General features: G+C 44.9%; 1 protein-coding gene across 4 annotated transcripts in view; it reads right to left on the reverse strand.

Moving 5' to 3' along the window:
* The window catches only part of paxip1 (PAX interacting (with transcription-activation domain) protein 1), a 146,381-nt gene that overhangs the window by 20,997 nt on the left and 110,177 nt on the right, over nucleotides 1-15,207 (reverse strand). For all 4 annotated transcript variants that reach the window (XM_078232195.1, XM_078232175.1, XM_078232185.1 and 1 more), the window contains 2 exons: nucleotides 2,009-2,193; nucleotides 565-608 (listed from right to left, as the gene is read on the reverse strand). In XM_078232195.1, the coding sequence (XP_078088321.1) occupies nucleotides 565-608; nucleotides 2,009-2,193 (229 nt within the window). The remainder of the gene's footprint in view (nucleotides 1-564; nucleotides 609-2,008; nucleotides 2,194-15,207) is intronic.

The raw sequence follows: 15,207 nt of genomic DNA on the forward strand, positions 1-15,207 counted from the left end.
ATGTGGTTGACTTTTTAAAAAAAAAATGCCCTCTGAAATGACCCACCCAGTTCAAGAGCAATTAAGGATGAACAGTAAATGGGGACACAGCCAGCAGTGCCCACATCCCATAAGATAGAAACAGGGAGGTTGTTTCCACTGGTGGGTGAAACTAGAACTAGGGGGCATGGCCTCAAAATAAGGGGAAGCAGATTTAGGACTCAGTTGAGAAGGAACTTCTTCACACAAAGGATTGTGAATCTGTGGAATTCCCTGCCCAGTGAATCAGCTGAGGCTATCTCGTTGAATGTTTTTAAGGCAAAGGTGGATAGATTTTTGGACAGTAAAGGAATTAAGGGTTATGGTGAGCGGGCGGGTAAGTGGAGCGAGTCCATAAAAAGATCAGCCATGATCTTGAATGGCGGAGCAGGCTCGAGGGGCCAAATAGCCTATTCCTGCTCTTAGTTCTTATGATCTTCATAACGAATAAAAAAGAAGCAGCCAAAAGGTGGACAGAGTGCAAAAGGAGAAAATACACAGCAGCAGTACATACTCGAGACAGAGGGTCATTAAACATCAACGTACCATCAAGAGCTCTGGCGAGATCTTCAGTGGCAGCCGCCATGCAGCTGAAAACAAAAGTAAGAAGAATTTCACTAAATTATTTGCAAATGATACAAACGTTGAACTTAATATCTACATCTTGGCTCTTTTAAAAATAAAAATATTATGCGCAAATTGACGATACTAGAGTAAAATGTGAAAAGGCTGGAAATGTATGGTAGATCAGTCAAGATCTGAATAACATCTTGGGTGGGAGCTCTCAGCCAGATCTCTGGCCTGTGTACATCTGATGTTAGCGCATAACAGCAAGGAGGTAATGTCGGAACTGTATGTTGGAGCGTGTTGGTCAGGCCACAGCTGGAGTACTGTGTACAGTTCTGGTCACCTCACTATAGGAAGGATGCAATAGCACCAAAGGGGGTACAGAGGAGGTTCACCAGGATACTGCCTGGGACGGAGCATTTGAGCTACAAGGGGAGACTAGATAGGCTTGAATTGTTTCCTTTGGAGCAGAGAAGGCCGAGGCGGAGCATGATTGAGGTATATACGGTTACGTGGGGTATGGACAGGGCGAGTAGGAAGCACCTGTTCCCCTTGGTTGAGGGGTCAGTCATGAGAGCATAGGTTTAGGATAAGGGGCAGGAGATTCAGAGGGGATTTGAGAAAAAACGTTTTCACTCAGAGGGTTGTGGGAATCTGGAATGCACAGCCTGGGAACGTAGTGGAGGCCAGAAACCCCACAATCTTTAAAAAATATTTGGATGAGCACCTGAAATGTCACAACATTTAAGGATGTGGGACAAGTGGAGGAGATTGGGATTAGCGCGATTTAGTGGTAGTTATTGTCGGTGCAGAATCGATGGGCCTTTTCTGCACTGTATGACTATGACACTTTTCTATTTTCACAGAACGGAAAGAGGGTGGATAACTTCATCGCCTTTTCAAAAAAATAAGAACATCGCCTGATAAATATTAGACCATCATTGAAGTTAGAAATAGCTTCAGTGCCAGGAACATTGCTAGATTTATCTTCACATGTTATTGGGAATACTGGAGATGCATTTAAACGATTTGTGTTTAGAATTCATTACGTTCGAGTTAGGAGCAGCTGATTTAATGTTTTGATTAAGAAACAAAGTTCCATCAACAGGAACACGAGTTAGAGAAATCGCAGAAGCTAAAAATCAGAAACAAAAGAGCGTGCGCTGGAAGTGTACTGCGTGTCGGTCAGTGTTCAATGAATGGGTTCAGTTTGGGACCCAGTGTGGAGTTCTAGCCTTTTTAATAAATAAAAATATAATCCGTCCATTGGAGTTTATTCCAGGGGCGCCTGTGTAAATTCAGCATGAGCTGCTGTTAGATTGTCCTTTGGTTCTGAAGAATTCAACCAATCCTCATTTTTAGTCACCTACCAGTAAAGAATTGGATTAAAAAATATTGTCAGCTGAAGGTTGATATACTATACCTAAAAGGTTTGAAACCAGCTGTGGATTGGGTGCAAGAGGGTCCTGGAGGTTGAACGCCGTGTAGCGACTGTGCTGAATCTGCCGGAGTGCGTCAAAGTTCCCGAGGAGAATGTCACAGAGCCACTGTGCGTTCACGCACGGTATCCTCCACTCCTTTGCCTTCTCATATTTCAATCCAATGGGTCTGTTCTCAAGGCAAGCCACCAGGAAAGTAAAGTCAGTTCACTTTCAAGAAGAAAGCAGTGTTCTCAACAGCACCTTCCAAACCCATAACCTCTACCACCGAGAAGGACAAGGGCAGCAGGACACATGGGAACACCACCACCTGCATGTCCCCCTCCACCCCACACACACCTACCTCATTTGGAAATGCATCTCTATTCCTTCACTGTTGTTGGGTCGAAATCCTGGAACTCCCTCCCTAACAGCACTGTGGTTGTACCCCCACCACAGGGAAGGCAGCAGTTCAAGGAGGCAGCTCACCACCACCTTCTCAAGGGTCATCAAGGATGGACAACAAATACTGGTCTGGCCAGTGAAGTCCACATCCCATGAACAAATAAAAGATCTCACCTACCTCACACCACCCCCAATGCACAACTCATAATGGATTTTAAAATTGTAAGAACCGGTCTATTTAAAACTTTAAGCATCGTCACCAGGTTACCAACATGTTGCATCAGACTGGATTCACAGCAGTGTCTGGGGAGATTCGGCACCTGCCAATTGCTAACTCTTGGGGGTGAAGGGGTTATTTTAGGACGAGGCACTCACAGGCCATTTTGGATTGGTCACACTCTTCCACTGAATATAGTAAGCAGGCACGATGGTGCAGTGGTTATAACTTGGACTCGTAATCCAGAGGGACAAGGGGACTTGGAATAAAAAATTCTGAGAACGGGAGTTCAAATGTTCCCATGGAATGAGCCCAATTGGACTGGTTTTAGCTTTAAAAAGAAAATCTACAGATAAAATTCTCCACTCTGTAGAAGTGACCATGCATTTGTCAAGATTATCGGTACAAACAACCCCAGTTTGTTCACCGATGTCCTTCAGGAAAGGGAACCTGCCATCCTTACCCACAGAACAACTAAAACACCAGGTGCTGACAAACATCTGGGCAAATATAAAAAAAATAAAAAGCAGCCAAATCTGGACAGTACATGCTTGCCCCTCCCCCGTCCACCCCACACTGCCATTGGCGGCTGTGCCTTCAGCTATTTGGGCCCCAAGTTGTAGAATTCCCCCATTAAATCTCTGTCTTTCTTTCCTCCCTCAAGATACTCCATATAACTCTATCTTTGACCCTGCTTTTGGCCCCCTGACCTTACCATCGTTCTTTGACTCGATGCCCCAATATTGTGAGGTAACGCTCCTGTGAAGTGCCTGGGGCGAACTGACTGATACAAATTCTTGCTGCCTGAACAAAGGCAGCCTTGCTTTGTTTAGAGGTGCACCAATCAGCACCAATGATCAAATTCTCGGGATGGAAATTCCAAAGACGGGAGTGAAAGAACTCTTTATCTGGAACAAGCCGTGGAAAAGGACCGTCTAATCTGACCCTATAGCCATCAGAAAGCAAGAGGTGCAACTTAAGAGGGAGAGAAAATAAAACATTTCAGTTGAGGAAAGTGGGCATATTTTCATGCCTCATGCAACCTTTACCAATCACAGGATTTAGTAACCAAATCCCACTACTGCCCATCAGCTACGCAGTGATTTTTACTCAGCCAACTGGATCGATTTGGATCCGAAAGGTGGATGGGAGATTAAAAACTTAAAGGAAATATATATCAGACTTCAAAATACACAGACTAATCCCCTTTCTCAATGTTAACACCTGCTAGCAGGAACTGAAATTCTGATGCAACTTGAAAACACAGGTAAGGGTATTTTAGATCTGAGACAATGCTGGACCAGGAGCCAAATGGGGGTCGTGGGTTGGTGGGCGGGACTTGGAATAGGATGCCGCTGATGAACACAAGATGATTCAATAGTAAACTTTCAAAAAGGAATGGGATAAATACTTGAAAAGGAAAATATATATTTGCAGGGATATTAGGAAAGAGCAGGGGTGGAGGAGTGAGAGCAATGGGATAGCTTTTTCAAAGAGCTGCCACAGTCAGGGTGGGCTGAATGGACTCCTCCCGGACTACATGATTTAACAAGAGTGTCAGGGTCACAAGGTGATAGGACACTGAAATTTAGCAAGGAAACGTAAACGGTAACAAAGCAGCAATATTTTAACATGATTTGATTAATTGTCACATGTATTGGGATACATGAAAAACATGGTTTCTTGTACACTTTACAGACAAAGCATATCGTTCATAGAGTACATAGGGGAGAAGGAAAGGAGGGCAGAATGGTAGTGTTGCAGTTACAGATAAGGTGTAGAGAAAGGTCCATTTGAAAGTCTGATGGCAGCAGAGAAGAGGCTGTTGAATCGGTTGGACTTTTGCATCTTTTCCCGACCGAAGAACGTGGAAGAGAGAATGTCCGGGGTGCGTGGGGTCCTTAATTATGCTGGCTGCTTTACTGGGGCAGCAGGAAGTGTAGACAGAGCCAACGGATGGGAGGCTGGTTTGCGTGATGCACTGAATAACTACTGAACCTTGGGCAATGTTCCCAACATTGCATCCTTCACCGTATAACTTCTCAGAATGAGATCAGCAATTTTCAAACTTGCTGTCAATCTGCAGGAATGATTGCTCTGAACAAATCTCCCTGCCAAATATTAATGACATCTAAATCCTTCCACTGAATCTCAAGTTGTATTCACGCAGCTAGAGTAGAAGTTGGCTATAAAGTCATTTGCATCATTAGCAGTTAAGAAATGTTACAGGCTGGCTGCTTCTACATTAGTGAGACTACAGCAGATGGTCTTGAATAGTTGGCGGTTCTGTTCGTGAGCACTCCACGGAAGACGACAATTGCTATCTTTAGAAACAAGGATCTTCATTATTTTGGAAAGAGGGTGTACTCGCGAGTATCAGTGGATTACTTCGAGCAATACAACTAGGCTGCAAAGCTCAGGTAGCGTACTCTACCTAACTTTGCAGCAACAATAGACATAACCTCCCCTTACTGTGTCCCATCAGGACATGCCCTTTGTGTTACCTCACTTTCCCACCCCCAGTTTCAACAATTTTTAATATACGATGCTCCAATACAAGAGATATAAAAAGTGTGGCTATGGGCACCTGCATGGGTCCCAATTATGCCCGTCTCTTTATGGGTTTTTAAAAAAAATTCATTTGTGGGACATGGGCGTCGCTGGCTGGCCAGCATTTATTGCCCATCCCTAGTTGCCCTTGAGAAGGTGGTGGTGAGGTGCCTTCCTGAATCGCTGCAGTCCATGTGCTGCAGGTTGACCCACAATGCCGTTAGGGAGGGAGTTCAAGGATTTTGACCCAGTGACGACGAAGGAATGGCAATGTACTTCCAAGTAAGACTTCTTACTGTGCTTACCCCAGTCCAACACTGGCATCTTCACATCATCAATATACTTCCAAGTCAAGACAATGAGAGGCTTGGAGGGGAACTTGTAGGTGGTGGTGTTCCCATGTATCTGCTGCCCTTATCCTTCTAGATGGAAGTAGTCGTAGGTTTGGAAGGTGCTGTCTAAGGATCTTTGTTGAATTGCTGCAGTGCATCTTGTAGATAATGCACACTGCTGCTACTGAGCGCAAGTGGTAGAGGGAGTGGATGTTTGCAGATGTGGAGCATTTCCTGTTCCAGTCCTACTCTGGCCCCCTCCCAAAAAAATAACCCATAAAGAGACGGGTATAACTGGGACCCATGCGGTGCCCATAGCCACACCTTTTATACCTATTGCGTTGGAGCATCGTATGTTCACAGTTGTTGGTACTGGGAATGGGGAAGTGAGGTGACACAAAGGGCATATCCTGATGGGCCACAGTAAGGGAAGGCTATGTCTATTGTTGCTGCAAAGTTAGGTAGAGTACGCTACCTGAGCTTTGCAGCCTAGTTGTATTGCTCGAAGTAATCCACTGATACTCGCGAGTACACCCTCTTTCCAAAATAATGAAGATCCTAGTTTCTAAAGATAGCAATTGTCGTCTTCCGTGGGTTGCCAGTGAACAGAACCGCCAACTATTCAAGGCCATCTGCTGCTGTCTCGCTAATGCAGAAACAGCCAGCCTGTAACATTTCTTCTTCACTGCTAATGTTGCAAATGACTTTATCGGTACATCGACAACGTGCACCCCCACGAGAGATATGAACCTTCAGTATGAAAAGGGAAGGAAATGTAGTCTCTTGTCAGCGTCTGCTCCAAGCCTGGCAGCGAATGCAGAGAAGTGTTTCTGGCTGCCAGTCATTCTTGAAACCTGTCTTTTCCATGACATGCTCCAGCTTTCGCAGTAAGCTCTGTCTTTCTCAGGATCTAGAAGCACTATAACTGCTGGTGCAACATTCCCCTGCCATAGAAACTAGATGTGGAGATGCCAGCGTTGGACTGGGGTAAGCACAGTAAGAAGTCTCACAACACCAGGTTAAAGTCCAACAGGTTTATTTGGTAGCAAATACCATAAGCTTTCGGAGCAATGCTCCTTCTGACGAAGGAGCATTGCTCCGAAAGCTTATGGTATTTGCTACCAAATAAACCTGTTGGACTTTAACCTGGTGTTGTGAGACTTCTTACTATAGAAACTAGAAGCAGGAGGCGGCCATTCAGCCCTTCGAGTCTGCTCCGCCATTCATTTCGATCATGGTTGATCATCAAATTCAATATCCTGATCCTCCCCTCCCCCTTTGAGACGAAACATCGTGGCTGGGGACTTCAATCAGGCCAAGCGCAAAAGCGTTCTACCAAGATACCACCAATACATCTCCTGTTCCACCAGAGGCCCAAACATCCTAGACCACTGCTACACAAATATCAAAAATGTCTAACGTTCTATTGCCCGCCCACACTTTGGCAAATCAGACCACAAGGCTGTGCTCCTGCTTAACAAGTTAAAAACTGAAGCAGGAGAATCCGTCAAAAAAAGTCATGCAATGTTGGTCTGAGGAATCAGAAGTCCCATGGGACTGCTTTAGAGTCAGTAGACTGGTCAGTATTTAAAATCTCGAGACCAGCCTGAACGAGTACGCCACTACCGCAATTGACTTCATTAGTAAGTGTGTCGAAGGCTGTGTGCCAAAGCAGCAAATCCATGTGTTTCCCCAACCGGAAACCATGGATGAACAGGGATATCCACTGCCTGCTGAAGTCCAGGCATTCAAGTCAGGTGACCCTGACCTAGACTAGAAACAGTAAGAAGTTTAACAACACCAGGTTAAAGTCCAACAGGTTTATATGGTAGCAAAAGCCACACAAGCTTTCGAGGCTCTAAGCCCCTTCTTCAGGTGACTCACCTGAAGAAGGGGCTTAGAGCCTCGAAAGCTTGTGTGGCTTTTGCTACCAAATAAACCTGTTGGACTTTAACCTGGTGTTGTTAAACTTCTTACTGTGTTTACCCCAGTCCAACGCCGGCATCTCCACATCTAGACTAGAAAGCCAGATATGATCTACGGAGAACCATCAAAGATGCCAAAAGACAGGACTGGACCAAACTAGAATCCCAGGCTGGACACGGACTCCCACCGACTATGGCGAGGCCTGCAAGACATAACAGGCTACAAGATGAAGGCAGGTAAAATCACCGGCACCAACGTATCTCTCCCAGATGAACTCAACGCATTCTATGCCCATTTTGAGCAAGAGGTCAGCGACAGCACACCCTCTGTCCCGAAAGCTTCGGACGAACCTGTATCCAAGATCACCATTGCTGACGTCAAAGCAGCCTTCTCAAAAGTCAACCCACAGAAAGCAACTGGCCCGGATGGGGTACCCGGAAGAGCACTCAGGTCTGCGCAGACCAGCTGGTGGGGGTATTCGCAGACATCTTCAACCTCTCTTCACACCAATCTGAGGTCCCTACCTGCTTCAAGAAGACGACCATCATCCCGGTACCAAAGAAAAGCCAGGCAGCATGCCTAAATGACTATCGCCCAATGGCTCTGACATGCATCATTATGAAGTGCTTCGAAAGGTTAGTCATGGTACAAATCAATTCCTGCCTCCCAGATTGCCTGGATCCACTACAGTTCACCTACTGCCACAACAGGTCCACAGTAGGTGCCATTTCCCTGGCCCTACACTCAACCCTGGAACTCCTGGATAACAAAGACACCTATGTCAGGCTCCTAGTCATAGACTACAGCTCAGTCTTTAACACCATTATTCCTACAAGACTCATCTCCAAACTTCATGGGCGAGGGCTCAGCTCCTCCCTCTACAGCTGGATCCTAGACTTCCTAACCCACAGAACGCAGTCAGTAAGGATAGGCAACAACACCTTCTCCATTATCATCCTCAACACCAGTGCTCTGCAAGGCTGTGACCTCAGCTCCTTACTGTACTCCTTATACACCTCTGACTGTGTGGCCAAATTCCCCTCCAACTCGATTTTCAAGTTTGCTGATGGCACCACCTTAATGGGTTGGATCTCAAACAATGACAAAACGGAGTACAGGAAAGAGGTAGAGAATCTGGTGAACTGGTGCGACGAGAATAATCTCACCCTCAATGTCAACAAAACGAAGGAGATAATCATCAGGAAAGGTAGTGGAGGGCATGTCCCTGTCTACATCAATGGGGATGAGCTTCAAAATTTAAGGTGTCCAGATCACCAACCTGCCCTGGGTCCTTCCATGCGGACACTATAGTTAAGAAAGCCCACCAACGCCTCTACTTTCTCAGGAGACTAAGGAAATTTGGCATGTCCGCTACAACTCTCACCAACCTTTACAGATGCACCATAGAAAGCATTCTTTCTGGTTGTATCACAGCTTGGTATGGCTCCTGTTCTGTCTAAGACCTTAATAAACTACAAAGGGTTGTGAACGAAGCCCAGTCCATCACACAAACCAGTCTCCCAACCATTGACACTGTCTATACTTCCCACTGCCTCGGAAAAGCAGCCAGCATAATCAAGGACCCCACACACCCCGGACAAAGTCTCTTCCACCTTGTTTTATCGGGAAAAATGTACAAAAATTGGAGAACGCATACCGCCTCAAGAACAGCTTCTTCCCTGCTGCCATCAGGCTTTTGAATGGACATACTTTGCATTTTCATGTTTCTCTACATCCTAGCTGTGACTGTAACACTTCATTCTGCACTCTCTCCTTTCCTTCCCTATGTATGGTATGCTTTGCCTGTATAGCGTGCAAGAAACAATACTTTTCCCTGTGTACTAATACATGTGACAATAATAAATCAAAGCAAATATCCATTGATCCCTTTAGCCCCAAGAGCTATATCTAATTTCTTCTTGAAATCAGAATGTTTTGACCTCAACTACATTCTGTGGTAATGAATTCCACAGATTCACCACCCTCTGGGTGAAGAAATTTCTCCTCACCTCAGTCCTAAAAGGTTTATCCTTTATCCTCAAATTATGACCCCGAGTTCTGGTCTTCTCCACCATTGGGAACATTCTCTGAATCTACCGTGTCTAACCCTGTTAGAATTTTATAAGTTTCTATGAGATCCCTCTCACTCTTCTAAAGTCCAGTGAATATAATCCTAACCGACTTAGTTTCTCCTTATATGACAGACTTGCCATCCCAGGAATCAGCCTGGTAAAACTTGGCTGTCCTCCATCTATTGCAAGGGCATCCTTCCTCAGATAAGGACAGCAAAACTGCACACAATATTCCAGATGTGGCCTCACCAATGCCCTGTAAAATAGCAGCAAAACATCCCCATCCCTATACTCAAACCCTCTCACTATGAAGGCCAACATACCATTTGCCTTCTTTACTGCCTGCTGTACCTGCATGCTTATTTTCAGCGACTGATGCACGAAGACTCCAAGGTCTCACTGAATAGCCACATATCTCAATTTACACCCATTCAAGTAATAATCTGTCTTCCTATTATTGCCACCAAAGTGGATAACCTCAGATTTATCCACGTTACACTGCATCTGCTATGCACATGCCCACACAGCCTGTCCAAATCACGCTGAAGTATCTTTGCATCCTCCTCACAGCTCACCCTCCCACCCAACTTTCTATCATCTGCAAATCTGCAGATAATACATTCAGTTCCCTCTTCCAAATCATGAATATATATGAACTGGGGTCCTAGCACAGATCCCTGCAGAACCCCATTGACTGCCAATCAGAAAAAGATCCATTTATGTCAAATCTTTGCTTCCTATCTGCTAACCAACTTTCTATCCATCTCAAGACATTACCTACAATCTCACGTGCTTTAACTTCACACATAGTAGTCTGTTACATGAGACCTTGTCAAAAGTCTTTTGAAAGTCTAAATAAACCACATTCACTGGTTCTCCTCCGTCAACTCTGCTAGTTGCATCCTCAAAGAATTCCAACAGATTCATCAAGCATGATTTCCCTTTTGTAAATCCATGCTGACTTTGTCTGATTATACCACTGCCTTCCAAATACTGAGTTATGAAGTACTAGTACCAATGTTAGGCTCGCTGGTCTATAGTTCCCTGTTTTCTCTCTACCTTCCGTTTTGAATAGTGGGCTTACTTGAGCCACCCTCCAATCTGTAGGAACCAGTCCAGAATCCAAAGAATTTTGGAAAATAACCACCCATGGATCTATTACTTCGTGGGCCACTTAAGTACTCTGGGAGGAAGATAGTCAGGACCTGGAGATTTATCCACCTTCAATCCCAACAATTTCCCAAAACCATTTTTCCACTAATGCTGATTTCCTTCAGCTTCTCACTAAAATGTGTTTCTCTCAGAACTTCTGGTACATTATTCCTGTCTTCCTTTGTGAAGACTGAAGCAAAGTATGAATTTAATTCCTCAGCCAATTCTTTATTCCCCATTATGAATTCTCCCGTTGCTAACTGTAAGGGGTCTACATTCGTTTTTGTCAATCTTTTTCGACTTGCATACCTATAGAAATTTTTACAGTCAGTTTTTTTGTTCCCCGCTAGCTTACTTTCATACTCTAATTTTCCCTTCTTAATCAGTCCCTTGGTTCTCGACTGAATTTTAAACTGTTTCCAATTCTCAGGCCTATTGTTTTTTCTTGCCAATTTGTGTGCTTCTTCCTTGAATCTCATACTATCTCTAATTTTCCTTGTGAGCCATAGTTTGGCCACAATTCCCTTACACTCTTGCGTCAAACAGGAATAAACAATAAACCTATTCGTTCTTTAAATGCCTGCCAATGCCCGTCCTTCCTTTCAATGATGTTTCCCAGTCCATCATGCCTCATACCATCATAGTTACCTTTATTGAGATTCAGGATCCTGCTCTCACTTTATCACTATCCACCTTGACAAAGAAATCTACTATATTATGGACACTCGGCCCCAAGGGTTCTCTCACAACTAGATTGTCAACTAATCCTTTCTCATTGCACAAAACCCAGTCCAAGATGGCCTGTTCCCTTGTTGGTTCCTCAACGCATTGCTCCAGAAAGCTATCCAACCAGTATGCATTTCAGAAATTCCTCCTCCATTGTACTGTGACTAATTTGACTCTTCCAATCTATGAACATAGAACAGTAGAGCACAGAACAGGCCCTTCGGCCCACGATGTTGTGCCGAGCTTTATCTGAAACCAAGATCAAGCTATCCCACTCCCTATCATCCTGGTGTGCTCCATGTGCCTATCCAATAACTGCTTAAATGTTCCTAAAGTGTCTGACTCCACTATCACTGCAGGCAGTCCATTCCACACCCCAACCACTCTCTGCGTAAAGAACCTACCTCTAATATCCTTCCTATATCTCCCACCATGAACCCTATAGTTATGCCCCCTTGTAATAGCTCCATCCACCCGAGGAAATAGTCTTTGAACGTTCACTCTATCTATCCCCTTCATCATTTTATAAACCTCTATTAAGTCTCCCCTCAGCCTCCTCCGCTCCAGAGAGAACAGCTCCAGCTCCCTCAACCTTTCCTCATCAGACCTACCCTCCAAACCAGGCAGCATCCTGGTAAATCTCCTCTGCACTCTTTCCAGCGCTTCCACATCCTTCTTATAGTGAGGTGAGCAGAACTGCACACAATATTCCAAATGTGGTCTCACCAAGGTCCTGTACAGTTGCAGCATAACCCCACGGCTCTTAAACTCCAACCCCCTGTTAATAAAAGCTAACACACTATAGGCCTTCTTCACAGCTCTATCCACTTGAGCGGCAACCTTTAGAAATCTGTGGATATGGACCCGAAGATCTCTCTGTTCCTCCAGTCTTCAGAACCCTACCTTTGACCCTGTAATCCACATTTAAATTAGTCCTACCAAAATGAATCACCTCACATTTATCAGGGTTAAACTCCATCTGCCATTTTTCAGCCCAGCTTTGCATCCTATCTATGTCTCTTTGCAGTCTACAACAGCCCTCCACTTCATCCACTACTCCACCAATCTTGGTGTTATCAGCAAATTTACTGATCCACCCTTCAGCCCCCTCCTCTAAGTCATTAATAAAAATCACAAAGAGCAGAGGACCAAGCACTGATCCCTGTGGCACTCCGCTAGCAACCTGCCTCCAGTCCGAAAATTTTCCATCCACCACCACCTTCTGTCTTCGATCAGATGACATTTCCACTCCATCTGGCGAAGGAGCAGCGCTCCGAAAGCTAATGGTGTTTGCTACCAAATAAACCTGTTGGACTTTAACCTGGTGTTGTTAAAACTCTTACTGTGTTCACCCCAGTCCAACGCCGGCATCTCCACATCATTTCGATCAGATAGCCAGTTACCTATCCAATCGGCCAACTTTCCGTCTATCCCACACCTCCTTACTTTCATCATAAGCCGACCATGGGGGATATATGCAGATTAAAGTTGCCTATAATCACAGATGTTCCTTTAACACATGATTTCCTGTCCAATGCTTTTGCCAACATTACCACTACAGTGCAAGTGGGGAGTTCTACAGTTGGGTTCCAGATTAACTCAGGAAGGATCAGGTTCAAAGACCCATCGCAGCAGACGGCCTCACTCAGCTTGTGTTCGCAGGCTGTATCCTAACCCACAGGAGCTCGGGGTTAAGCAATGTTTCAACTTGATATTCTCAATGTGTTTAATGCCCACATCCCTCCCTATCTCTGGAATTTCCTCCAGTCCCACAACCCTCTACGATCTCTGTCCTCCTCCGATTCTGACGCCTTGTTCTCCCCTGTTTTTAATGCCTTTCAGGAGGGCTGTGCCTCCAGTGGCTTGGACCCTAAGCTCTGGAATTTCTTCCCTAAATCTCTCTGCCTCCCGATCTTCTTTCAGGAGGCTCCTTCAAACCTAGTCCTTTGACCATCCTGTCCTACCCCATCTCCACACGTGGCTTATTTTGCCAGATAATGCTCCAGCGATGTACCTTTTACTACATTGGAAGCACCTTAAAAATGCAAGTTGTTGTAGATTTAAAAGCGCCTATGTGACATTTCAGATAAAATTAAAAGATAACAGTTGGAAATAGGAGAAGGACAGATGAATGGAGGAACAATGCCCAGGTAATTGTGAGGTAGTTCCCCAACTGTCTGCTACAAGAGCCAAAGAAATTTAGTAATAATAATAAAAAAAGCAAATTACAGTGGATGCTGGAATTTGAAACAAAAACAGAAAATGCTGGAAAATCTCAACAGGTCTGACAGCATCTGTGGAGCGAGAATAGAGCCAACATTTCGCGACTGGATGACTGTCAGTAATAATATTATCGTAAATGCACCAGAGAGGCTTCAGAGAAGATTTACGAGGAGGATACCATAACTGCGTGGCATACATGATGACTGACAGATTGCGTCTCTTTACTCTTACAGAAAGACAGCTCGAGAGGGCTGTTGTTTGTATGAGGAAAATGTAGGTGGTTTGATTAGTAAGTTTGCAGATGATACAAAAATTGGGGGGAGTAACAGATAGTGAGGAGGATTGTCACGGGATACAGCAGGACATAAATTGGCTGGAGACCTGGGCCGAAAGATGGCAGATGGAATTTAACCCAAACAAATGTGAGGTGATGCGGTTTGGAAGGTCTACTGCAGAAGGAAAGTATAGAGTAAATGATAGAGCCCTTAGAAATATTAGCATACAGAGGGATCTAGGCCTGCAGATCCACCATTCCCTGAAGGTGGCAACTCAGATGGACAAGGTGGTCAAGGCGGCTAATGGCATGCTGGCCTTCATTCGTTGAGTATAAGAATTGGAAAATCACGTTGCAGCTGTATAAGACTTTGGTTAGGCTGCATATGGAGTATTGTGTACAATTCTGGCTGCCACACTACTGGAAGGATGTTGATGCATTGGAAAGGGTGCAGAAGAGATTTACCAGGATGGTGTCTGGTTTGGAGGATATGGATTATGAAGAAAGGTTGAACAAACTTGGATTGTTTTCATTGGAGCATCGGAGGATGAGGGGGACCTGATAGAGGTTTACAAGATTATGGTAGGCTTGGATAGAGTGGAGAGTCAGAGTCTCTTTCCCAGGGTCGAAGGGTCAATTACTCGGGGGCGTAGGTTGAAAGTGAGAGGGGGTAAGTTTAAAAGAGATGTAACGGTCAAATTTTTCACAGAGGGTGTGAACGTCTGGGACACACTGCCGGAGGTGGTGGTGGAAACAGATTCTATAACAACGTGCAAGAGGCATCTGTATAGATACATGAATTGGCAGGGAATAGAGGGATATGGAGCACGTATAGGCAAGAAAATATTAGAGAGGCATCTGTTTCGGCACAGACTTGGCAGGCCGAAGGGCCTGTTCCTGTGTTGTACTGTTCTTTGTTCTCTCCTTACCGACGTTGCCGGATCTGTTGAGTTTTTCCAACGTACTCTGTTCTTGCTTCAGTTCCACCATGAACGTTGCTGTTTGGATAGGTCTTCCAAAAGGGCCAGAGCAGGCACAAAGGGCTGAATGGCCTCCTTCTGTTCTGCATCACTCAGTGATTCGATGAAAACTTTGAAGCAAGTGCATTTTTATTTTAAGCACTCTGACTTAAATGTATTCCGCTTCATTAGCTCCATCACTGCCTTTTAGAATTGCTCCCCACTGACTCCCTGCGCCCACTGTTGAACCTCTTGTCACCTCTGAATACTTCAGGGCAGTCTTTGGGGAGGACAAAGGCAGGAAATGATGAAGAACCATAATTATGGCAACTGCACCTTTGACTACCAATTATTCTACTTAAGTAATC

The sequence above is a fragment of the Mustelus asterias genome, chromosome 2, assembly GCF_964213995.1.
Source record: "Mustelus asterias chromosome 2, sMusAst1.hap1.1, whole genome shotgun sequence".
Taxonomy (NCBI): Eukaryota; Metazoa; Chordata; class Chondrichthyes; order Carcharhiniformes; family Triakidae; genus Mustelus; species Mustelus asterias.